The 26,536-nt window shown below is 45.6% G+C and overlaps 1 protein-coding gene and 1 long non-coding RNA gene across 40 annotated transcripts in view; one reads left to right on the forward strand and one right to left on the reverse strand.

Moving 5' to 3' along the window:
- Positions 1-26,536, forward strand: part of TENM4 (teneurin transmembrane protein 4) — a 2,707,421-nt gene that overhangs the window by 2,642,333 nt on the left and 38,552 nt on the right. For all 35 annotated transcript variants that reach the window (XM_070274304.1, XM_070274303.1, XM_070274305.1 and 32 more), the window contains 4 exons: positions 12,253-12,425; positions 17,306-17,541; positions 21,221-21,517; positions 22,973-24,587. In XM_070274304.1, the coding sequence (XP_070130405.1) occupies positions 12,253-12,425; positions 17,306-17,541; positions 21,221-21,517; positions 22,973-24,587 (2,321 nt within the window). The remainder of the gene's footprint in view (positions 1-12,252; positions 12,426-17,305; positions 17,542-21,220; positions 21,518-22,972; positions 24,588-26,536) is intronic.
- On the reverse strand, positions 1,041-24,295 carry LOC106783434 (uncharacterized). Of its 5 annotated transcripts, none has more exons than XR_011441033.1 (7): positions 24,155-24,293; positions 21,808-22,007; positions 11,123-11,248; positions 10,006-10,100; positions 8,025-8,579; positions 1,711-1,789; positions 1,041-1,222 (listed from the first exon to the last, which is right to left on the reverse strand). It is a non-coding gene; the product is annotated as an uncharacterized lncRNA (long non-coding RNA). The 5 variants fall into 5 exon arrangements; XR_011441031.1 differs by having other exon boundaries at positions 7,545-8,579; XR_011441034.1 differs by lacking the exon at positions 21,808-22,007 and having other exon boundaries at positions 24,155-24,295.

The following is a 26,536-nucleotide window of genomic DNA, read 5'->3' on the forward strand; positions in this document are numbered from 1 at the left end:
TTACCTATAATATGTTCTGCATGTTCATATTCCGGATGACTGCTTTAGGGAGGAATGTGGTATAGTAGAAAAGGCATGAGCTTTGGAGTCACGGGAGTTGGGCTTGAATCTCAGCTCTACCATGGAGTTAATCTCGCCAGGCCTCAGTTTCCACATCTGTAAAATGGAAACAGTGGATACCTGCCCAACATACCACAGGGAGGTGATGTAGATGAAAAGTACTTGATAAAGTACTAATATCTTCATAGGACCGCTGTCCAGAAATATGGCAATGGGAGAAGGAACAGTTCCGTGTCCATATAATCAAAGCTCACATCTTCAAGTTTCAAAAATTTGGTTGCAACTTAGGAAGTGCGTTACATGCCTGCCTTCTCGAATGCATTACTACAGACATAATGAAACCTTTCTTTTTATGAGTCAGGGTCATCATAAGGAACAACAACAGTTGCAGATTATTCTGTAATATGAAGATAGCTTCCAGGAAGTGGAGAAATGAGGCTACAGAACCCTTCAGCCCTGCTGGGAGTGATTCTAAACTGCTCTTCTGTTAGCTCCCGTGTCTAACAGGTGTGGTCTTACTGCTTCCTCCCTCAGCGTGGCACTATCACGTCACTATTTGTTTCAGTCATGGTGCCCACCTCAAGTAGCTTACTTCCCTTCTCTTTATCCAGGGTAGGGCTTCTTAAGTGTTATGGTTAGAGAACCAGAAATTCAGCTTATTGCAATCCTAGCCAAAAATAAATACATATATATACATCTGAGGTGTTCCTCTATGAGATGTTTTGATGAATGGACTTTATAACATCTCTTTTTCTACTTAGATTGTTTTAAGCTTCTTTTTGAGGTCTTCCCATGTCCCAAACAACTGAGACTGCCAAATGTGTGCCCATTAGAAAAGAGTATGTGGGAGACGGGGAAGGAACTAGCCTTGTTGACCATCATTTGTGGGCTAGAACTGCATTATTGCATTTCGTCCTCACAACAGCTGTGGAAGATGGGTGATAATATCTATCTTACAGAAATAGAAACTAAGGCTGAGAGAGGCTCATCTGTCCACTGTTGTATTGTGAAAACAAGGCAGAACAGGGATCACAACCCAGGTCTGTCTGATGCCAAAGCTCACGATCTTTCAGCTCTGCCCTGCTGCCCCCTGCTGAATTTGTTGAATCCTTGAACCATAAAGTTTTTCTCAAGGTTGATGAAGCATCAGTTTCTCACAGTCCTAGAATCCAAAGGAAAAGGATCTGTAATAGATTTTTAAATACAATTTGCACCCCAAAAAAGTCACATCAATTTGTACAAAGTTCACTGGCTAAACTCCTTTCTCTAAACAAGGGCCTTGTTAATTACAAAGAAAAAGCAAAGATCCAGGAAAACAGCAATTATCTTGATTAACTCATTGGAATGGAAATAAGCTAAATAATTCAATTTTCCCCCCATTGCCCATGGAAATCTCTTATACATTGTTTAGCCAAAACAGGGGTTTCTTTGTCAGAACAAGTCAGTGCACTCAATTAGTTCCCAAGGTCAGTCCCTCCAACCCCAAACTGAATGCTTACCCATCACTGCAACCATTACTCTCAACCAGCCCTGAAATCTAAAACCATTTCCTACACCTCTGCCAGAAAGGATCCCGTTCCCTACTCCCTGTCTTCTCTGATGAAATATACGGCCATAGCTGATGTTTTATGAAGAAGGAAAAGTTAGTACCATTGCTTTTTATAAAATAGCATTTGGAATTCCAAAGTATCCACTTAATAGCAGTTCTCAGGAGTAGAAGATAAAAGCCCTAAAATAAAAAAGAGAAACTTAATTTTTTTGAGACCCTACCGTGTGCCAGGCTCTTTCCTATTTAATCTTCACATCAACCTCAGACAGTAGGAATTATCAGCCACGTTTTTACAGAGGAAGCAATTGAGGCACAGAGAGATTAGGTAACTAGTGTAAAATCACACAGTGAGTACATAGTGAAGCCCGTGTTCTTTCAACTACACTGATTGGGTTCACCTAAATTCTTTGTAACTTATCTGTATGATAGGGATTAAAATAGTATCTATTTCATAGGGATAGTCTAAGGTTCCAAATTTCAGTGACATAACACATGGAATACTCCATGTCTGACTCAGCATAAGTACTCAAGTGATAGCTGTTGTTGCTGTTGTTGTTATTATTTGAAGCAGTGTTAGTAGCAGTACCAGTAATTATAGAAATGTTGTTTGCACGTGAAAGGTATGACCCAGGAGCAGCTGCAAGTAAACTAATCAAAGGAGCAGACAGAAGTTGTAATTGAAGGAGGTAGGAATTAGAGGGCAGACCAGAAGAGCAGAGTCAAGTGTCAAGTCTCAAGGATCAAGGTATGATTGAGGAAAGAGGTCAGGTCCCTGAGAATCCAAAATGGGCTGAAAAAGGAAAATGGTTCAGCTCAGATTGTAAACAAAGGGGAGGGTACCAGACAGCTATTTTCACTGGATGTTTACCACGCGACTCAGAGCAGGCTGGCTGGCATCCAAACCCACGTCTTAACTAGACAGAAATAATGCCTGCCCTATCCCATTTCAGGGCCATTATGAGGATCGAAAAACAAAAGAAATACTAAAAGTGAAAATATTTTGCAAACTATGAAGCTCCCAAGAAGTGAGGACATGATGTTATTGTCATTATGGGGCATCTTAACACAGATTTGGACAGATTTTTGTCAATACGCCATTGCTCTAGTGAACTTTCTGCTCTTAGCTCCATGAGACAGCTTAGTGGATTCCAACCCAAATACTCTAATATTTTTAAAAAATCAACCCAGGCTTGCCTGTGACATGGGCTATTACTGAAACAAGTTCTAAGTTGGCTTTATCGATCCTCTCAGCAGATTCAATAATACATCTAACATAAACATCACACACTTCAGAGCAACCTCACTTAAAGAGTGCCCTGTTCTGGGGAATCAAGGTTACTTTCCTTCCCTCAGCCCACAGGTCTGCTGGTAGAAAACCTCAAAGGAGCCTGTAACGTAGTCCTCATCTGCAACATGTGGCATCATTCATTTCAGCCCTGGGCTCCTGTGCAGATGGCATTTGGTGGCTAAGAAAATGGCCTGATAAGCATGAGGTTCCAAAATTGGCTTGCTGAGTGGGCATGAGCAACCATCTCCCCTGTAGGAAAAAGTGGCTCTGGCATCCCTGGTGCCCTGTGGTAGCCCCCCTCATTCCTATGCTCACACTAACCACTGTGAGACCCTGACTAACTTCTCTCTGTACAAGCTTAGGGCTTACAACCTAGTAGGTGCTCAGTAAATATTTTATGAATGAAATGTAAAGTCAAGAGGGAAGGGAGATAAAGAAGGGAAGAGAGAATATGCTGTAGTGAGAAGAATACTAGATTTAAACCCAAGCTCCAGCACTATCTGTGCTCCCGGCAGGAAATAGGATTCAACTCAAGTGGTTCAAATGAAGAAACTTGGCTTCCAGGTTTTGCTTGAGGATGTAAGAGCTTAGAAAGAGCATCGTTCCCAACTTCCGATGAAAATAAGCCAGACAAATGGCAAATTCATGAGTTTTCCTTGAACTCCTTCTCTGAGGTCACGGGGCAATCAACTGGCCAAATCCAAGGAAAGACAGACTGCTGAAGAGAAAGACAAGATGTGAGCAGTAGCTTCCGTGGGGTAGGTGCAACCAGTCACGCATAAGAAAAGTTCAGTTAGGGTGGTTCCCAAATTTATAAAGGCTAAGTGTGTACTGGCAAGAGAGTATGAAGCCCTTGGAGGCTGCAGACATTGGGAGGGTCCACATCCTCTTCAGAACTTTTCTCCACAAACCCCACCGGGTACTGGCAGAAAAGAGTGGAGAAAGATTTAGGAGAGTGTTCCTTGTGTAGACCTGGGGGAGGGGTACAGCAGCTGCTGAGGGAGGAGCACGAATATCTGCCTGCTCCACCCAGACCCTTCTCACCTTATCTCCTACGTGGAACAAAAACCTTAATCTGTGAAGAGGGAGGCAATAGCAGTATCCTCTGCAGGCACTAGTGGAAACCCACTGCAGCTGAAGGAAGGAAGAAAAAAAATTTAAACTATTGCTAGGAGAGGAGCAGGAGTATGGAAGAGGCCCATAACTATAGCCTGAAAAGGGGCAGGAGCATGGTAGAGGCCACACTCCTGAGACTCAGGGACACAAGCATAGGTAAGACTGGGGCTTAATCAGAACAACAGAGAACTCTCTCATGCTTACCACCCACGACCACTAGCTAAAAAGCTAAACATAACGATGAAAAGCAGAATCCTACTAGGAAAGAGATAAGAAAGGGACAAAAACATGGAAAGAGATCCTTTCGAAGGCCCAGCACACAGAGGAGGGGACCTAAAGCTGAGAATGGAGTAGACATTGAGAAAAAAACTTGGGCAAACCAGTTTTGCACCCTAAACACAAGGTATTGTCACTGACTAATTGCCTGGAGGAACTCAAGGCTGGGTTCCAGAAGCATTTAACTGTTTAATAAGATGCAATCATCAACCACCCTGAACCAGACAAGCCCCACCCCAAGAGCAGCCCTATGACCTTCGTCTCATTTTTAATGCTAAGATCTCCTCTCAGGGAGGAGCTTAGCCCTTATTACGCTACCCGGCAGTGTATGTGGAAGCATCTTTTCCAACTGAGCCTGCACAAGCAAATACCCTCCTCTCCCTTTTGAATATTCATCCTCTATCCGAAATAAAAGCTCTCTGCTTCCCTTTGTTCAGGGACACCATGACTTTGGAAATGATTCTATGTGGCCTCCTATTTGCTGCAAATATATCCCACTTTATGTGGCAGCTACTTCTGGTGGAGAGTCTGATTTAACTCACCAGGAGGCAAACGCACTTTGGTTTTGGTAACAGTATTGCTGGAGGAATTTAAAGTCTATGATGTGCTAAGGTTAACCATAGAAACAACCAACTTCAAAGCCAGCCCAAGTCCTAATTAAATTAACTTGAACGCCCTCACCAAACTCATCTCCATTTCCAGGCATAAAACCTGTTACCTCCGTCTCTACTATGCTACACAAGATGTAGCACTTTCAACTGGATATACAAAAAGGAAAGAAAAAGCAACACACTCCCAAGAGACAAAGGAATCATCAGAATCATGTTCAGATGTGACACAGATGTTGAAACTATCTTTTAGGAAATTTAAAATAACTGTAATTATGTTAAAGGCTCTAATGGAAAAGGTGAAGAATATGTGAAATCAGATGGATAATTTCAAAAGAGAAATGGAAACTATAAGAGAGAATCAAATGGAAATGCTAGAAATGAAAAACATAATTACAGAGATGAAGAATGCCTCTGGTGGGCTTGTCAGTAGACTTGACACAGCTGAGGAAAGAAGTTGAGTCAGTAGAAATTTCCAAAACTGAAACACAAAGTGAAAAAAAAGTGAAAAAATACAGAGCAGGACATCTAAGAGCTGGGGGACAATATCAACTGGTCTAGAATACATGTAATTGGAATTCCAGGGGAAGAGAGAAAGAACAAGGCAGAAGAAATATTTGGAGGAATAATGGTCAAGAGTTATCCCTAGTTAATGACAGACACCAAACCACAGACCCAAAAAACTCATAAAATACTAAGCAGATTAAATACACATACACACACATCTAGGTATATCATATTAAAACTGCTGAATACAAAACAAAAAGAGAAACTCTTGAAAGCAGCCAGGAAAAAAAAAAAAGGCATTTTATACAGAGGAGCAAGGATTAAAAATTACAGCTGACTTCTCATCAGAAACCGTGCAAGCTAGAAGACAGAAGTGCTGAAAGGAAAAAAAAAAAAACCCTGTCAACCCAGAATTCTATACCCAGCAAAAATATCTTTCAAATGAAATGTTATAGAGGTGTAGGCAGGGATAAGGGAACCAAGAAAGGATGGTGAGGCACCCAGGCACTAAAAATGGTGAACAACTATGGTCAAGCCTCAGGCTAAAGGGCAAGGCAGAGAAGGTATAGGGTGTTACCACTGAAGCCCATTGGGAGCTGTAACCATGAAGGGGAAGCCATCTGGTAGAAGCTGTAATTGTGGATAGATGCAGCCACTATTAGAAATATGGTACTAAAGGAGATAGAGAGTGAGTTGCAACTTCTCCTCTTGACCTTCAATCTCTTACCAGTGCCTGCCATTGACTGGAATCCAACCAGAAGCAAGAAAGCAAGAGGGCCTCAGTGATGCAGTCTGCAGGGGTCAGCCCTTCTGGGCACAGAGAAGGGCAGAGAATGGATCTGAGGGGAAAAACAGAGAATAACAACCACAGACGCTGACTGGCTCTATGACATTGTACACACTCGTGGCAGAGCCGGGATTCGATCCCAGATCTACCTGTATCTTAAGCATTTTCCATCAGATGCATTACCTCAAATACATCAGTGAGAGATAAAACCTACAGTGGTAGGATGGACTAGATCTTGGAAATCCTCAAGGCTAGAATTCATTGCTGGGACTTAATTCTATAGGGAATGGGCAGCAAGTACAAGTTTTTATTGCAGAAGCCCAAAAGTTCCCTGGCTCTGATACAGTCTGAGAGTAGCTAATGATGTAGTGATGCCATCTATTATAGTGACCTGAGGCCAAGGGAATTATTGGTGTGCATGGGCTGTGAACTCTAATTATTCACAGAAGATACAGTGTCCAATTCTTCTTGTTGATGATGGTGTTGTTTGAAACAATCATAGAAGTTATAAAAATCAAATCTTTATTTCCCAACCAAAAAGTCTCGATCAGCAAAAAAAGTTAGCATCAGAGAGGCAATCTGGCATTTTCCTTGCCAGCTGCGCATAGTAAGTGGCTTGAGAAGTGAAGTATTGAGTGTGAAGAAGAAAGCCTTGCAGTGTGTGTGAAGAAACCCTTTAGCAGTCCTCTTCTGAGAGCCAAGTTCACAGCAACCATATGAATGTTTTATGTGTTTTCTTTCCCCATCTCCAAAGATGTTTTAGGAAAATGGAGTGAAGAAAAGTCAGTGGAAGGAAATAATGAAAAGCCACTCATGTGGCACTCTCTGTCATACCCTGGAATGGGGGCTTGCCATCACTGCAAAGTCAGTCGCAGTGGTACAAAGCAAAGCATCTTGAAGAGAAAACTGTCAGTCTTCTTGATCCACTTGAGATTTCCAAACACAGTTTTTTCTTTAACATAGCGATGAACATGAAGGTTTTGATTTGAAACAGCATTGCTTTATGGGAAGACTGATGAAAGAACACAGACTTTAAAGTCAGACAGACCTGACTTTGAATCCTATTCGTCTACTAGCTGTGTGATCTTAGGCAAGTTACTTATCCTTTCTGAGCCTCAGCCTCATGAACTGTGAAATGACAGTGATGATGCCTACCTCAAAAGATGGTTATGAGCCCAGTGCTTGGTACCTAAAAGGTACTCTAGGAATATTAGTGAACTTTCCCTTCTTCATATGGAAGTGACAGGTTAAAGGGGTGGAGTTCTTAGTTATTCTTAGTCCATATCTTGAAAAAACAACAATGTCTACTATTTATTCATTCATTCATTCATCCAAGAAATATGTATTGAGTACCTTTTATATGCTGGGTACTCATCTAGGCACTGAGAATATGGACAAGGTACCCGTCCTCATGGAGCTTGTATTCCAGTGGGAACAGATAGACAAGAAGCAAGTAAACACATAAGCAAGATAATAAGTATAATGAAGACAATAAAATAAGATAATGTGACAGAGATGGGAGAACCCGTCAAAAAGGGTGATCACAGAAGGCCTTGCTGGAGTGATAACATCTGAACCAAAACCTGAGTAATGAAAGGAACTAACCATACCTAGATTGGAGGGAAGGACAGTTGCTGTAAAGGGAACAGTAAGTGTGAGCCTCCCGAGCCTGGCTTGAGCTTGGCATGTTTGGAGAAGAGAAGGAGAGGTAATAGAATGCAGGAAGTACGGGGGAATAGGGTTCAAGGTGAAATCAGGAAGAGAGGCGGCAAGGAGTAGGTCCTTCAACCAACCTTCATTCACATTATTGAGCCCCTACTATATGCCACGTACCCCTCTAAGTTCTGGGGATACAGCAGTGACCAAATACAGTCCCTTCTTCCCTCAGGGAGTTGACAGGGAAACAGAACTGAGTGCCCATCCCCGAGGGTTGCATTGCTGGCAGGTGTAGAGCCTGGATTCAAAGCCTAGACTGTCTGACTCCAAGGGCCTTCCCACACCAACACGTTCCTTCCATTCCTCTTGGTTAGAAAGAAAGAAAATTTGCCACTAATAAAGGCATGACAGACATAACTAAGCCTTTGTCCTGAAGTCACCCAGTCATGGATCCAGGGTCTAAAGCAGCCACTTGGAATCCAGAGAGTGCAGAGAACTGTCCCCCAGCACCTCATTGGGCAGCACCAGCCCCTGTTCTCATAGCATCTTTGTAGTGGGAAGAGAAAGGGCTCCCCCGAGGGGGCCATGGGGCAGAGGTGTTCAAGATCCAGGGGATGGGCAGCTCCAATTCTTCCCTGCAGAGGCAGAAGCAAGGGTGTTCTGATGGGCTAATCACAGGTATTGGTCAGGCAGCTGGGAGATCCAGTGGCATTTCTCAAGCTCTGGAAGGCACTGAAATGAATGAATAGGAGACAAGAAAATTCTATCAATTGGCTGTTCTATTTGATGTTCATTTAATTAAGACATTCAGTCCTTCTAATGGAAAATGTGAGGAGTGGAAATTACTGTTTTTTGGCCATCTCATATAAAATGAAAACCAGATCTTGAAGGCATGGGGCCTTTTCATTGTATCTTCTTCAGGCTCAATTTAATTATGTATTACAGGCTATCTTCAATAATAGTTACAATTGTCTGCCTTTATGCAAGCCGCTTTCTGTCTTGAAGACTAAAACTCTGGGGAGAGGCCTATGGAGATTGCTAAAGTATCATTTAGTGAAGACGGTTGTGTCTGTATTTGTGCATTCAGCGGATGTTTATCATGTCCCTACTGTGTGTCAAGCCTCTGTCAAGTCCCGCAGGAGGTAGCATGTGAATGAATCATGGTCCTTCCCAACAGAGCAGGAAAAAGGCTTCACACATCCAATCATGCATTCCTTTATTTGTTCAGCCAACATTCCCTGCCTGTCTTCTGTCTGCCAGTCCCACTGCTGGGGAAGCTGAGATGGACAGAGCTAGTCCTCCAGGGCCACATTGCTGGCAGGTGGTGGAATCCAGAGTCCCAGTCCAGCTGTCTGACTCCACAGCCCTGTCCTGACTCAAGCACTCCCGCGCTGAAGTGGGAGACAATTTGTACATCAGCTGTTACAATGCAGGGGACACAGTCTGTGATGGAGCTGTGCTGGAGTATCCCTGGGAGAAGAAGGGACGGGAGAGACCAAGGAGGGCTTTATGAGATGGCCTTGAGCAAGGCCTTCTTAGAAGCAGTACTGAAGTGACATCTGACCCTTAATTAGTAATCTATCAAGTCTTATTTGTAAGGCTCCTTAAGTCCTTTTTAAGTATCTTGAATGGTATAATAAAATATTTTTTATCTGGTTAGGTCAGGAAATTAGATAGTCTGAATAAGTAGTCTCATTAATAAAGAGTGTGTACATGGATAACAGGTATTCACAGAACCAGACTAGCACAGCATACCCATCCCGTGAAACTGTGAGACCAAAACAGATCTTCCTATTGATTTAAAAGAGGACTCGGGATCCGACAGGTCTCAGGTACTCATAGACCACAGATAAAGTTAAGATGACCAGGACAGAGCCGGTTTTGGAGGGTCTTGATTTGGGGCTCAGGGATTTGGGGTGCCCCAGTAATATTTTACTGAAAAAGCCTGGAGATTGATATTGGCAGATGTCCCATAAGTGAGACCCTTCCACAAATGCCAGTAATTTAAAAGGTCCTCTTCCTCAAGATGGCCATGAGCTCCCTGTATATGGCATTACTTGGGTTGTCGCAGCACTTTTCTGATTATGAAAATAATCCATTGTTAATTATAGAAAATCTTAGGAATATAAAATATAAATAAATAAGCAATTAAAATCACCTGTAATTCTACCTTCCAGAGAGAATCACTGTCAACGTTTTTGTGAAAATCCTTCCTGTTCAAATTTTCAGCAACCATAAAGGGTCAATAAGAACCTAGAGTTAAAGGGAGCAGAGTGAGTGAGTCTACCTTGGGACAAACATTGTAGATCTTTACCCCAAAGATCGTTGCCCCCCTTCCCAGCAGCAATCTCTCAGAATCACTCCCTCACCTGGCTCAGAGGGGCCCTCTGCACTTTTGACCCTCCAAGCCAGGTTGCAGGCTACCCCGTCACTCTCCGCTAAGGCAGACTGAACTTTTCTTATGAGAACCTCACTTAATACTATGGGAGAAAAATGAGAAATCATGATAGGAAACAGGTTTCCAAAGCCCTTTAACTGCCCAGAGGAGAGCCTAAAGGACTGATACAGGCCCACAGCCTTGCCCCACCAAGCCCAGGCCTGAGGTATGTGGTAGAGACCACTGAGTTGCTCGCCATCTTGGAATGGGCTTCTGTTCCCCTTCCTCAGGCCTCAGCAACAGAGAGACTCAACTTTCCCAAAGCCCCTTGGCCCTTCCCCCAGAGCTGGAGTCAAGGACTGGGAGGTTTTGTTCAAAAGACCATTACCAACACCTCCTCTGTGGCAGACTGTGCCAGGGACATTGTAAAGAGTGCCGTGATCAGTACCAGGCACAGGGAGAGAAGGAGCAGGCAGATGGCAGAATCCATGCAGCACTCAAATCTGACCCTGAGCAGAAAAGTGCTCAGCGAAGGCCTGCCTAGCCCCACCCACCAAGTCTCACCTGAAACCATAGATGGTATAGGACCCAGGGGTCCCGGCAGGAAGCCAGGCTCAGCTGAAGGAATCACAAGAAGAGCCAGGATGGAGCTGAACTCTCGGGCCTTTCATTTCACTACTCTTAAAACCCTCAGGGGGCCAGAGGCCAGCTTTATTCCAGGAGTAAACGCAAAGCAGGAAAAAAAGTCCAGTAGGAAGACCCAGAGTAACTGGGGGAGACATACGTGGCTGGACCCACGCTGCAAGCTTGAGCATGAGTAGAAGTCAGAAATACTGACATGTGGATGAGGAATTTTCCCCCATTCACATGCAAGTGCAAAAAGGCTAATTAAACCTACCTTTTTACACTTCAGCCTCCCGGAACTAAAATGTTAATAGCTGACTCCTTGCCACCTCCCAAGCACTCTGCAGCAGGTGGGAGAGCACACACAATGGATACTTGCAAACGGACAGTACGGAAATGCCTGTGGAAGACAGAGAAGCAGGTGGTGGCTTGGAAGCAGACAGACCTGAGTTTGAATTTTGACTTACCACACTTACTAGCTGTGTAACCTCAAGCGGGTGACTTCACTTTTATGAGCCTCAATTTCTGAGCCTTCTCCAAAAAGGAGATAATATATATCTTTTAGACTAGTTGTGAGGATTAAATGAAAGAACGTATGAAAAGCGACTAGCACCATATCTGGTACATTGTAGGTGTTCAATAATCTTAGGTATTTCTTTTATTATCAGGAGAATGGGAAAGAGAATTAAGATTCAATTATGATGCTTCAGAAAGACCACACCAGAGCAAAGCAGTGAGCTCTGAAAGCTGCAGATACATAGCTGCTTGGTGCCAGATGTGAAATCTAGATGGGCAGAGGTTGCAAGAGCCCATTTCTCTAGCCTGTTTATGTGGCAGCAGAGTCCTGGTTTGAAGTCAGAGTCCCTTTTCTCAGGATCTGTAGCTTCCTAGAAGCCCCATCTCTAGTGTTGTTCAGGAAGAACCTGTATAACCAGTTCTTGGGGGTTTTGAGAGGGGATTCAAGCATCAAGTTTGACCACTTCCCCTCTGGGAATCCTCCCCATGTGCCCCCCCGGCCCCCCACCCCAAGACTCTGCGTCAGCAGTCTCATATGGCCACTAGCATCTCACCCTCCATGGGTGAATATTCGTTTATAGCTACAGGGCACTTCCAGGTGTTCCTTACAGTGATCCTGGGAGGTAGGCAGAGCAGGGGTTATCATCTCCACTTCCTGGAATTAGGAAAGGGAGACTCAGAGAGGTAAGTCATTTGCCTGCAGTTGGATATCAGCAGATGGAGTCGTATCCTGAAACCTATGTGCAAGGAGATGGAGGAGGCATGGAAATGTATCTGACCAGAGAGAAAAGCAGACCATGCAGCACGGTGGGATAAGGCAGAATGTGCCGAGTTCCAGCTATAGCAGCCTTATATTTCTGTTACTCAGAGCCACCCCTTGGTTTTCAGGTATGACAGCTTTGGCCGCCTGACAAATGTGACCTTCCCTACTGGCCAGGTGAGCAGTTTCCGAAGTGATACAGACAGCTCAGTGCATGTCCAGGTAGAGACCTCGAGCAAGGATGATGTCACCATAACCACCAACCTGTCTGCCTCAGGTGCCTTCTATACACTGCTGCAAGGTAAGCCAGGTGGGGCTTGGGGACTTTGAGGCAGAGGGATGGGGAGACCCCTTTGGAACAGGATGACCCAAGAAACAAGCTGCTACTGGAGCTGCCCAAGAACAGGAAAGCATTACAACTGGTTTCTCTCTGTATTGCCACCTAATTTGCAAAACACACCAGCCTGAGTCCTGTAAATTCTCCCACAGAAGCTTCAGAGTAATATTCCACTGTTTCATCCTATTATCATTAGAACAAAGGGTATAGAATCCATTAGCTGCTAATCCAGGTGACCTCACTATTCTGCCATCCTAATGGCTCCCAGATTAAAGACTTACTCTCACACTGGTGCAAGCGAAGACAAAGGACAAGAATAATTACACCTGATTATGAAAAGGGTTTGGGCGTGGAGAGTCCTTCCTGAAGCTCAGGTGAGAATGGCTTGTGCCTCTGCTAGGATTCCATAGAGAAGACATCCTTCTTCTCTGCATGCACCAAGTAATCCCTGATGTGAGCTGATCTTTTAGCATCAGGTAAATCACAACGGTGAAACATGATGAAATGTGGTGGTGAATTGTTTGCCTCAATTGTGAAACATGATGAAATGTGGTGGTGAATTGTTTGCCTCAATTGTTCTCATGGAACGTAGGTGACCCGGGGTGGGGCTTGCAGCTTTGTTGGACTTAGTAAGCATGAAAAATAAAAAAAGGAAGCTGGGGCCAGCCCTGTGGCACAGCGGTTAAGTTTGCACATTCCACTTGGCTGGCACAGGGTTTGCCGGTTCAGATCCCGGGTGTGGACATGGCACCGCTTGTCAAGCCATGCTGTGGCAGGCGTCCCACATATAAAGTAGAGGAAGATGGGCGCGGATGTTAGTTCAGGGCCAGTCTTCCTCAGCAAAAAGAGGAGGATTGGTGGCAGATGTTAATTCAGGGCCAATCTTCCTCAAAAACAAAAAAAAGAAGCCATCACCAGGGAAAGCCTTGCTTGATTCCCAACCCCCCATCCTCCAGGTGGTTTTTTATACTCCCAAAAGCTTTGACACAGAGTAGTAAAAAGAGCCTTGGGCTGAGAGTCAGAGACACCAGATCTAGTCCTGACCCTGCCACCACCTCACTGTGGCCCTCGGTTCTCTTCTCTGGGAACAGAAAGCAAGTTGAAGCCATGTGGAATGGTGTGGGGCAGTTCAAAGAGGAGTTCTGGTGTAGACAGCCCAGGGCGCCTATGCCTGCCATGCCAGTTCCTACCTGCTTGAGTTGGGTGGAGTCACTCTTCTCCAAGCCTCAGTTTCTGGGTCTGGAAAATGGGGCTGAATTTCAATACCTGTCTCATAGGGTTGCTCAGACCATTTCTTTAGACAACATACATAGAGTGACCAGCAGGGGCCCGGCACATGGTATTGCTCAGTAAGTACTTGTTGGATTAATTAACTAATTAATTAATTAAGAGGTAGTTTGGTTCACTGTAAGGAAATAACTATATTTTCACAACCACTTTTACTCCCAAATGTAGTCCTATGCCTTTAAAAAAGCTCCAAGAACAATAGCAGTTCTCAGTCAAAGAAAGAGAAACCAAGTTCCGGAGTTCCTTTCCCGCCAAGCACCCTTAGCAGTGGGTTGGGGCACGCCCCAGGCATCTATGCGAGGTGCCGAGCCGAGCCAGCCAGGCTGTGCAGGGCCACTGGTTCCTCAGACAGCTTGTCCTGCAGGCCTGTTTTCTTCCCTGTGGTTGAGAATTATCTCGTCCACTCCCTACCTCTAAGCTGGCTTTGAGCATTTTCCTCAAAAGTTAATGCAGGCTTTCTTATATTTGGACAACTTTTTTAAAATCAAAAGTGCCACCTTTCCTCAGTTTTAAAATGTACCATCCATTTAATAACAACTCTTCAGGTGAGGGGGGGAAAGGACGCTGCTCGAAATGTATACAAGGACTGAAGACACATTCCAATTCCAGAAACATTAAAATGTGAAAAGGAGAAGTACATCTTGGAATCCAGGAAACATGGGACCTGTTTCTCCTCTTTGGTACCTGTGCCAAGCTCCCTTTCCTCCTTTCAGACCAGGCTCAGATGCTCAGTTTTGTAGCCGCCCCAGTAGAATCTTTGTAAAAAGCTCTTTCAGTTTCATCGTACGTCTGAACTATGGGAAGAAATAAGAAGTAGCCGCTAATGAGCAGCGGCCTTGGGAAGTCACAGCTCACATTAAATGGGGATCGTTTGAGATGGGCCTCTACAGACGCTGTTCCATCCAGAGTCACCGTTAATGGACATATGTGGATTCAGCAAGAAGCAGCTTTAAAAGATAAATTGACACAGCCTTTTCCACTGTTCAAAGGAAGTGAAATACAGATTGTCAGTGAATAATGCCTAGCAAGTTTGAGGCAGATTTTAGAATTCTGTGTGTGTGAGAAAGGGAGAAAGATGGAGAGGGGAGGGAGTCGGGGAGAGAGGGGCCGATCTGATGTTATTCCACCAGGCAAGATTCAGTGAGGGTTTCCTACAAAAACTACATCCTTATTGCTTGACGTAGCCTGGAATATATCTAGCTCAATGCAGCAAACATGTACGGACCTCATGCAATAAGAATAATAATGATAGCTAACATTTTGGAGCACTTATTAGGTATGAAATATATCCTTAGCATTTTACATTCATAGGCCTATTTAATCCTCACAACAACCCTCTGAGGTAGGTATTATTAATTTCTTCCTTTTTCAGATGAAGGCACTAAGGCACCAAGAGGTTAAGTAGCTGATCCAAAGTCACACACCTAGTACGGTATTTGGACCCAGACAAATAGGCTCTAGAACCCATTCTCTGAACCACTAATCTAAAGGCAACGGGGAGCTACTGAAGGACCATGATCATACTATAAAAGGTTGCTATGATAGGTGTGGAAATGGCGTGGTGGAGATAAGAGGAGAGACACCAAGAGATATACGTGACAATGACTAGCACAGTGCCGGGCACATAAAACTGGTAATGCTGACGTTTACATAACACTTACTGTATGCCGAGTACTGTTCTCAGCTCTTCATGTGCGTTATCTCTCAAATCCTATGAGGTGAAGGTACAATTATTATCCCCAGTGTACAGATGAAGAGACAGAGGCTTGGGAGGTCAAAGAATTTGCCCAAGGTCGTAAAGTAAGAGAGTGGCAGAGCTGGGACCTCAGCCCAGGTGGTCTAGCTCCAAAGCCCATGCTCTTGATCCCTGCACAGTAGTGCCTCTCACAGGAAACACTGCAATATTTGAGAATTGGGTCAACATCAGAATGATGAACTCTACACGCCCCAGATGCAAGACCATTAATGAGGCCCATGAAGAGGCTAAGAGTTGTGTAGGAAGGGGAGGCATTCATTCTGACCAGAGGAACAGGAGAAGCTTCTGGGAAGAGATGACATTTAAGCAGAGCCTCGAAGGAAGGACTTGGGCTGGCATTTATTGAAGAGAGGGGCAGTGCAGACAGAGCAACAGCCAAGGAAGGGAAAGAGGCAGGAGAGCACAGCACAAACTCAGAGATACTGTTTCCACTGGAAAAGAACTCAGTGTGCGTTTACAGCTGAAATTTACTTTTTTCTCCAGAAGTTTCTTTTATCTAAAGATCTGAATTAAATGTTTTAATCAGATTTAAAATTTCAAAATCAGATCTATTTTTTTTTGAGGAAGATTAGCCCTGATCTAACATCTGCTGCCCATCCTCCTCTTTTGTGCTAAGGAAGATTGGCCCTGAGCTAACATCCGTGCCCATCTTCCTCTACTTTATATGTGGGACGCCTGCCACAGCAATGGCTTGATAGGCAGTGTGTAGGTCTGTACCCGGGATCTGAACCAGCAAACCCCGGGCCACCAAAGCAGAACACGCGAACTTAACCACTGCACCACCGGGCCGGCCCCAAAATCAGATCTATTTTTAATTCATTGTCACATATACATATATGTCATATATATATGACAATGATTTAAAATATATATATTTGGCATTCTGTCAGTGGTTTAAGTATTGGAGTCATCTTTTACCTGGTTATAAGGAACATTGTTACCCTAGTATATATCAAGAGCCTTAAAAATGTTCAACACTTTACTCTAGTAATCCTACTCTTAGTAGTCAATTTTTATTAAATAACCCAAAATGAAGACATTGAATTATCCAAAAAATATATTTTTCAATTGAGATACAATTCACATACCATGAAATTCATTCTTTTAAAGTATACAGTTCAGTGATTTTTAGTATATTCACAAAGTTGTACAACCATTACCACTATCTAATTCTGGCGAATTTTTATCACTCCGAGAAAGAAACCCTATACCCATTAGCAGTCAACCCCATCCCCCTCTCCTCACTAATCTACTTTTCTGTTTCTATGAATTGGCCTATTCTTGGTATTTCATATAAACTGACTCACACAATATGTGACCTTTTGTGTGTGACTTCTTTCATTTAGCATATGTTTAAAATATATTTATTTGCAGTGCTACTTGTAATTATGAAAAACTAGAAGCAATCAGAATATCTATGTGAGGGCTGGTTAAATAAATTATAGTATTTCCAGAAAGTGGAATACTATGCAATTATTAAGAAAGGAGTTTATGAAAAATATTCAACAATGTAATACAATGATCAGTGAAAACCTATAAGCAACTGTTTTAAACTATCAATGTATTTGGAAATATCCTAAAATCTAGGAATATACCAAAAATATTTACAATAGTTTTCTTTGGGTTTTGAGATTATGGATGATCTCCATATATTTTCCTAGTTTTCTTCAATGATAATGTATTGTTTCTATAGTTGGAAAAATAAACACATTTAAAAGCCACACCACTGCCTCTGCTCTACACACACTTCCCTCCATCCTTGTCCCTTCTGAGCAGAGTCTGTCCCTCTCCTCTCCCTCAGACCAGGTCCGGAACAGCTACTACATTGGGGCGGATGGCTCCCTGCGGCTGCTACTGGCTAATGGCATGGAGGTGGCACTGCAGACGGAGCCCCACCTGCTGGCCAGCACCGTCAACCCCACTGTGGGCAAGAGGAACGTCACACTGCCCATCGACAATGGCCTCAACCTGGTTGAGTGGCGGCAGCGCAAGGAGCAGGCTCGGGGCCAGGTCACCGTCTTTGGGCGCCGGCTGCGGGTGAGCAAGGCCTCCAAGCAGGTCTCAGCCCCTGGAGGCAGCTGGGTCCTGGGGGAGAGAGTGAGGAGGAGTCTGGAGAACGGGGTTCTGTTCTTGAAGCTGTCCCTGGGGGAGAAAGTGTTCCTGGGCCTTCAGTTTCCTCATGTGCAAACGAGGGAAAGTAAAGTAGGAACCACATGTAATAAGTGTCTCATGCGTCTTTCCAGTGCTTACTTTTCACTTGTTACTGGTGGAAACATCGCTAGCTTTGGTGTTACTCAGGTCTAAATTGGATTTTCAGCGTATATTCCTTCCCTGAGTGAATTTGGGCAAATCTGTCATCTCTTAAAACCTCGATGTCATTATCCATAAACTGGGGAAGATAAAACCAATTTTACAACTTGCTACAAAGATTAGAAAAACTATATAAAGTGCCTCCTATAGAGCCTATAAAGAGACTCCTACAGATCTGGCACATAGTAAGTGGTCAATAATATCCACTCTTGTTGTTACTGCTAGTCTTCTTACTATTATTGTTACTACAATTCCTAATACGGCTGAAAATTCAGTTTAGCTGTTTGGAACCTAAGCCACTTCTCCACTTTTTCCAGGCAATCATCCTTCCTAAATGAGTGAAACAACTCCCACCATAACTGTCACTGCCAGTGGGTTGGCCTCTGTGATCTGGCATTTCAGAGTGCTTTTCAGTACGTGGGTGCCCTGAACCAGCCTTTTCTCTGCCTCACTCCGGTGTTTCTGTAGAGTGTGGCCTCTGACCCTGGGCCCCATTGCCCGGATTCTCTTCCCTCCAGGTTCAGAAAGGAAGGCGGTGGGAAGAGTAAAAGGGAAGGAACCATCCCTGGCTTTCAGCCCAGCGCCCTGCAGACCACAGGTGCTCTCTGTAGAGACTTACTGAGCTGAAGGGAGCCACAGAACTGAGCCAGGTGTTCCTGACTCCTAAAACCACAGCATGCTCATGCAACATGGCTGGGGTTGTCTTGAGCCCCCGGCCCTTCGGCAAGAAAGTTCCTTTCAGCCCCTTTTTGATACCTGGGACAACCAAAGTCCAAAGAGAAAAAGGGGTTTTTCCAGACTCACATAGGTAGAGGCGGTAAAGACTAGGCAATAGGCACCCTGTCTCTTAGTTTAATTCCCACAACAGATAGAGAAACAGTAAGTGACTTACCCAATATCACACAAATAGAGCCAGAAAACCAGGCTTCCTGTGTTCCCTCAACAGCCAAGAACTCTAGCAATAATCTAACGTGGGAAACAGCCTTCCTCCAGCTCCCCAGCTGTGTTTGGTCGCTATGGCCTGCCCCCATCTGTGGCCTCACTGAGCCCCTGTCTGAATTCTCCAGGAGCCCCTCACGCACATCTGAGGCAATGTGCTAAATGGGAAGTTTGACCTGAGTTTGATTGCTGCCTGGGCTGTGTGTGTAGCCTTGAGCAACTCCTCTGAGCCTCAGGTTCCTCTGCAGAAACAAGATAATATATGCAAAGTACCTAGCCCAGTGCTGGTAGACTCCAGGTGCTCAATAAACGGCAGCGATTAGTGCTATTAGGACTTCCTCTCTGCCGTGTGAACTGGACCAAAAGTTTCCTAAGCTTTAATTGGCCCCTCTCCCCGCCTGAGATTAATGGCGCTCCAGTCGGGTGGCTGCATCTCCATGTCCTCCCAATATAAATGGCCACCCACAGTGGCGGCATGTGGAATTAGAATGTTAGCTGGGTGCGCCTCCCCATAATGGAGCTCATTTTTTATACAACTGGGAACTTTTTTAATAAAGAAAGATGTAAAATAATCTTATTGCCGCCACTGTCGAACACAGGAAGCATTAGGCGGTTCCCCAGTGAGCTGCTTAATTCAATTTTATTAATTTTGCCACAGAGGTATAGCTCCCCTTCACAAGGGGTCCTCTAGGGGATGAGGGGGCAGCTGGCTAGGTGGCACTACCTTGGGGGAAGTCACAGGCGAATTGCCAAAAGATGCTTTAAAAAGGCCCCGGTCATTGTTGGTGGTACAACCCTGTGCCTTCCTTTGTCCTCTCGGCAAACAACACAGCTTCAGCTTCCAACACCTCTGATTTTTCACGGGAATTGTCTGCCACACTGTTTTTGCTTCTGCAATTGTGTTTGATTACCCCTGGGAAGGCAACCTTATTATAACCAGGCCGTTCACAGCTAAAGTCATCTCAGCATCGTCATTATAAATCCTTATTTTCAAGGCTTTAGAATTTGTTTGGGGAGAAGGAGGAGACACACGTCTCTACTTCTTCTGAGAATGACTGTGATCATTTGCTGTCATTTAATGGAAATAATTGCAATCATTAATTCAGCACCTTCTATGGGCCCAGCACTCCACTAGGCAATTTACTCAGGTTTCTTCAATCCTCACGACAAGCCCTGTTTTGCAGAGGAGGAAATTGAGACTCAGAGAGGGAAAGGCACTTCCCCAAGTTCACAGAGAAAACTTGTCACAGAGTTGAGGCTGGAATCCTGGCCTTAATTCGAAACTCTTTCTTACCACACAGAGCCCCAGGGGGCCTTTCATTACCTCCGTCTACGTGTACAGTTTTGCACCATGTGACCTACGTTGTCTGCTTTCCTCTTGGGTCTTCCTTACTACTTGTCACACTTAACCAGTGACTAATGGAAGAGTCAGAAAATGTGCCCAAATGCCCCAGGAGGCCAGGCACCAATTAGAGGGAACTAGCATTTTGGCTTCAGAGTACCTGGCAGCGTTTCAGGGGCAACCAGTGCCTAAGGGGTGGATCCAATATAGAAACAGGCCTCAGAAGTATATTTCTTTATTAAAATACCAAAAACCCTGACTTATTGCTGCCCCTGTGGCAGCCCTGTATTTCTCACTCTGAAAGGAAATTGAATTAGATGCTGACCTAGCAGCCCAGGTGGACAGCATACAAGGGGCTCCTGATCTTGGAGGCAGGAGAAAAATGTTCCAGAGCTAAGACTGTGTCCCCAGGCAGCCCATAGCCAGAGAAGTCATCCAAGATCAAACACACACTGTCTCCCAGGGCCTCAGGAAAAAGAAAAAGAAGATGCTTTGGGAGCTGACCAAGGTGACTGGGAAGCCCTTATTGTCGGGGCAGAGGGCAGGAGAGACCCCAGAGGGGATAGGAAATCCGAACCCCAAGAAGGGTTGGACTCTCTCGGAGGGCCAGTGAGCATTTGTTGGCACATTGCAGTGGTGAGAGTCAAATCCAGACTCAGTCACTCACCAGCTGCGAGATCTGGAGCACATCCCTGCACGTCCCCGAGCTTTGGTCTCCTCAGTGTCAAACGGCACAGTGTCTGGCACATGAGAAATGAGGTCAGGCATTGATTTGTTGGGCCCACTTGGCCTCTCCCTTTTTAGGAGGGAGTTAAGAAGGACCTGCCTTTTTGTCTTCATTTAGAAGAGTCACATTAGGAAATGATATGGATCATCTTTAGTAACAGTTACTATTTGCGGAGTATCTACATTGTCTTTATTCTTACAACAGCCCTATGTAATTGGCATCATTATTCCCATTTTACAGATAAGGAAACTTCACAGAGCTGACAAGTGACAGAGCCAGGACCCAAACCCTTGACTGTTGACATCTATGACCTAGCTGCCTCCTCTACTCAGGAGCTTCTCAGACCAAAGTTCTCAATGTCCAGATTAACTTTGTCTTTCCTCCTCCCCCTTCTCCAGGTTCACAACCGGAACCTCTTGTCTCTGGACTTTGACCGTGTGACACGCACAGAGAAGATCTATGATGACCACCGCAAGTTCACCCTCCGGATCCTGTATGACCACGCAGGGCGGCCCAGCCTCTGGTCACCTAGCAGCAGATTGAATGGCGTCAACGTGACATACTCCCCAGGGGGCCACATTGCTGGCATCCAGAGGGGCATCATGTCTGAGAGAATGGAATATGACCAGGCGGGTCGCATCACATCCAGGATCTTCGCTGATGGGAAGACATGGAGCTACACGTACTTAGAGAAGGCAGGTGTCTGTCTCCCTCCATCAATGGCCTTGCCATATAGAGGCCAAACATTGTGGCTCAGACCATAGCCAAGCCCAGCCTACTGACCTCAGTGGGATAGATCTGACCTATGTGGTCTCCAAAAGGAAAAGTTCAGAAAAATCTCCAAAAGAGGGCCTGAGGGTCCTGAGAGGCATCTGGATGGATCATGGTGGTGGCATGGCAGGTGGGGGTCCTGGAGCAGGAGAATGTGAAAGTCCCATCTGATCAACTGGAGCTAGGAATAGACTCAAATACTAACGGGACTTACCAGGCAGTATGGGAGTCCGGAGCCAGGCAGAGGTCTGCTCTCAGGTCTAGGGCACAGGGTGTGATCTGGTCACAGAGGACAAGGCAGAGGCACAGGGATCAGTAGTTAGGCAGGAGGTGCTTAATCCTGAGCTTTGAGGGCTGGGCGTGGCCTTAGCAAATCCCTTCTGCTTCAGGTCAGGATTCATTTCATCCCAGGGGCTAGGAATCAGGAAGGGCTTGAAATCAAAAGTTGGTCCCAAATAGGAGAAAATGGTAGCTTTGATGCCTAGATATCTCTAGGCCTGTTCTCTGCTGACTCCTTCCTGAAACAGTCTACTTCATGCCCCAGTTTTAGGACCCAGATCCTTGCTTTGTTTCCTCCTCCTAGTTACCTATCCAAGGCCTGGGCTCTGCTTGCTTTGTGGTCAGTCTCCCCTACTCTGTGCTGGGTGAGCATCTCTGAGAGCAATGCTCAGTAGTGGTGCTCAGGGAGAGCTTGGAGATCATCCAGCCTACTGAAAACCAAACCCAGAGCAGGAAAGAACTTTCCCAAGACCACCAGTGGTCCCTTGTGAGAAACCAGGTCTCCCCATTCCCATCACAGCCCACCCCACGGTGAGCTTATGACCTCTCACTATGTAAACAATGTGAAGAGCCTTAAATGCCCTTCTCAGACATGGTCTTTATCCTGTAGGCCAAAGGGAGTCCACAGAAGTTGTTCAGTAGGCAATAGACATCATCAGACTGTGTTTTAGGAAAGTCATTCTTGCTTGAGTAGGAAGATTCATTTGAGAAGGCATCTGGAGGAGGGAAGCCAGGAAAGAGGCTGCTGCAAATACTTTAGGCCAGTGCTCCCAACCTTTCTCACACCCCATCACGCACTAAAATCATCATTTTTGTACCACACAAAGGGGCAATCAGACAAGGCTGCTCACCCTAAGAAAGCAAATGGCCTGAGTGCTCTGGGGCCCCAGGCCCTGCCAGGGCCAAGGACTGAGAGAAATCCTTATCTTAGCACATCTGTTCCCCAGTGCAGTATCCTATGGCACATTGGTTGGAAAGCTCTGGTTTGGGAGAACCACCGGTTTCCTTGGCCTTTCATTCCTTTCCTGTAAGTCTTGGACACACAAACCTACCCTTCCTCCCACACCCTCCTCTCACTCTTGGTTTTCCTTTCCCTCCAGTCCATGGTGCTGCTCCTCCACAGCCAGAGGCAGTACATCTTTGAGTTCGACAAGAATGACCGCCTCTCCTCCGTGACAATGCCCAACGTGGCCCGGCAGACACTGGAGACCATTCGCTCAGTGGGCTACTACAGGAACATCTACCAGCCCCCTGAGGGCAATGCCTCAGTCATCCAGGACTTCACTGAGGATGGGCACCTCCTCCACACCTTCCACCTGGGCACTGGCCGCAGGGTGATATACAAGTACGGCAAGCTGTCAAAGCTAGCCGAGATGCTGTATGACACCACCAAGGTGAGCTTCACCTATGATGAGACAGCAGGCATGCTCAAGACCATCAACCTACAGAACGAGGGCTTCACCTGCACCATCCGCTACCGTCAAATTGGGCCCCTGATCGACCGCCAGATCTTCCGCTTCACCGAGGAAGGCATGGTCAATGCTCGCTTTGACTACAACTACGACAACAGTTTCCGGGTGACCAGCATGCAGGCTGTGATCAACGAGACCCCGCTGCCCATCGACCTCTATCGCTATGACGATGTCTCAGGCAAAACAGAGCAGTTCGGGAAGTTTGGTGTCATCTACTATGACATTAACCAGATCATCACCACAGCGGTCATGACCCACACCAAGCACTTTGACGCATATGGCCGGATGAAGGAAGTGCAATATGAGATTTTCCGCTCTCTCATGTACTGGATGACCGTCCAGTATGATAACATGGGGCGAGTAGTGAAGAAGGAACTAAAAGTGGGACCCTATGCCAACACCACCCGCTACTCCTATGAGTACGACGCTGACGGCCAGCTGCAGACAGTCTCCATCAACGACAAGCCGCTCTGGCGATATAGCTATGACCTCAATGGGAACTTGCACTTACTAAGCCCTGGGAACAGTGCACGGCTCACCCCACTAAGGTATGACCTCCGTGACCGCATCACTAGGCTGGGTGACGTGCAATACAAGATGGATGAGGATGGCTTCCTGAGGCAGCGGGGTGGTGATGTCTTTGAATACAACTCAGCTGGCCTGCTCATCAAGGCCTACAACCGGGCTGGTGGCTGGAGCGTCAGGTACCGCTACGATGGCCTGGGGCGGCGGGTGTCCAGCAAGAGCAGCCACAGCCACCACCTGCAGTTCTTCTATGCAGACCTGACCAACCCCACCAAGGTCACCCACCTCTACAACCACTCCAGCTCTGAGATCACATCCCTCTACTACGACCTGCAAGGACACCTCTTTGCCATGGAGCTGAGCAGCGGTGATGAGTTTTACATAGCTTGTGACAACATTGGGACCCCTCTTGCTGTCTTCAGTGGAACAGGCTTGATGATCAAGCAGATCCTGTACACAGCCTATGGGGAGATCTACATGGACACCAACCCCAACTTCCAGATCATCATCGGCTACCACGGCGGCCTTTATGATCCGCTCACCAAGCTTGTCCACATGGGCCGACGGGATTATGATGTGCTGGCTGGTCGCTGGACTAGCCCAGACCATGAGTTGTGGAAGCATCTTAGTAGCAGCAACATCATGCCTTTTAACCTCTATATGTTTAAAAACAACAATCCCATCAGCAACTCTCAGGACATCAAGTGTTTCATGACAGGTGAGGATCGGGGCTCCTTCAAAGGGCAGGACTACTACTGCTCTGGTCATCTGACAAGACAGCCTTCCTTGAGAAAGCTGATATGGGGGAACAGGAAACGTTAACTTTCTCTTAGAGCCGCGTCTTTCAAAGTACAGATGAGGAAGCACTAGTTCAGAGAAGTGCTCTGGAAAACCACTTCTGGCATCAAATCAACCTGACAGGGCAACCACCATTCTTAAATTTTCATAACAGTTTTCACCTTATGAAAGGCTCTGAGAAGTCCTGTAGTAAAGAGAAATCTTTAATATATTTACCCACTGTTTCTCAAACTTACTTGACCATGAAACTAATATCTCACTGGGTGTATCCCTTAGAGTATACTTTGGGAGTTTCTGACCCAGGGATAAGGCTGCTATGAGTCCCTGATAAGTTGGGTGAAGGTATGGCTAAAAATAATAATAATAATAATTCAGTTATCTTATTTGGGATGATGTAATAGAAAATTCAGACTTTGGAGACAGACAGAAGTAGGTGAAGCATCCACCATTTCTAAGCTATGACGGTCACAAAAATTACTTAACTCCCCTGAATTCCAGTTTCCTGATCTGTAAATTGAAGTCGGAATACCTACCCTGTCTCTGGCACATTAATATTCATACTGTAAATCATAGAGCAACCACTGAAAAATAAAATAAAGGCATAGCTAATTAGTCAATAGTGGAGATAAAATGAAGACTGAAAGATATTCAGTCCAAAGAGGGTGAGAAAAAAAGAGCAAAGAACAGTTGGACAAATAGAAAAAAAAAATACTTACCTGGTAGCATGGTTGCAGGGGGAAATGAGAGACATTTTATAACCTGCGTAGCACGTGGTGGCTCACGTTGGTTGCCTTTCCTCTACCCTTTGATTTAAAAGGTGGGCTCTGCTTTCTACTATTCTAAAACCAACTTGAGCATAAAGTCTCCTATAGGTCACACATGCCAGAAATGTCTCCAGCAGCCACAGTCCTCCCAGCAAGCAGCCACTCCCAAGCTAGCCACAGAAGACCTCAAGAGTTGGAGCAGCTGTGGGGATTCAGGTCTGGATAAAGCCAGCGCTTTTTACAGAACAGAGTTTGTGGTGGGCAAAAACTGGACATATCCCACCCTCGCACACCTGGTGGTCTCCTCATCTTTTGTCCTGTGACACAATCCTCCTGCCGCCTATTTTAAGGCAGTTTCATTCATTCAACAAGGGCCTCTCCTGTGCAGCCATGGTTTTAGGACTGAGGATAAAAAGATGGTCCCCGCCCTCCAGGAATTCACACTGCAAGAGGGGAGACAGACAACTGTTATCCAGTGTGAGGGCCCATGATGGAGATTTGTACTGATGGCCATTGAAATACAGGAGGCATGACTGGCTCTGCCCAGGGAGCAGCTGATATTTGAGGCCTGCTTATGAGTGGACATTCATCAGGTGATGGAGAGAAAGGCAGTCCAGGGAGAGGGGACTGCACATGTAAAAGGAGAGACAGCAACATGTGCAGCTCACTCGAGTGCCCCTTAGGGACGTGGCTTCCTGGCCCCTAAACTTGGTAGTCCAGTCTGGACCTTGTTTCTGTAGACAGCAGTTGGAGGATTCCTCTTTCGGGGAACAATTCCAGGTGGTCGTGTTGAGAGCAGGAGACCCAAGAGTGGGGAAGAAGGGAGAACACAGTGATGGGCAGGTGTGACGCAAACACACCTGGGGCCTGTGGATGCATAGGAATATTCCAGCTAGGTTTCACAGCATTCACCATGCTCAACTTGCTGCCAGCCCCAGATAAGCTTAACAGATTGAGAGGACATTTCCATTACATCTGCCTGCATTAAGCATGCCACCTGCCTCCCCTCCAGTGAGTTTCCTGTGAGATGCGTTGGCAGGTTACTGTAGCTGAAAAAAAAAAATGGTGCAAAAAAAAATTTTACTGCTAAAAACCAAGATGCTAC

Source organism: Equus caballus, chromosome 7 (assembly GCF_041296265.1).
Source record: "Equus caballus isolate H_3958 breed thoroughbred chromosome 7, TB-T2T, whole genome shotgun sequence".
Classification (NCBI taxonomy): Eukaryota; Metazoa; Chordata; class Mammalia; order Perissodactyla; family Equidae; genus Equus; species Equus caballus.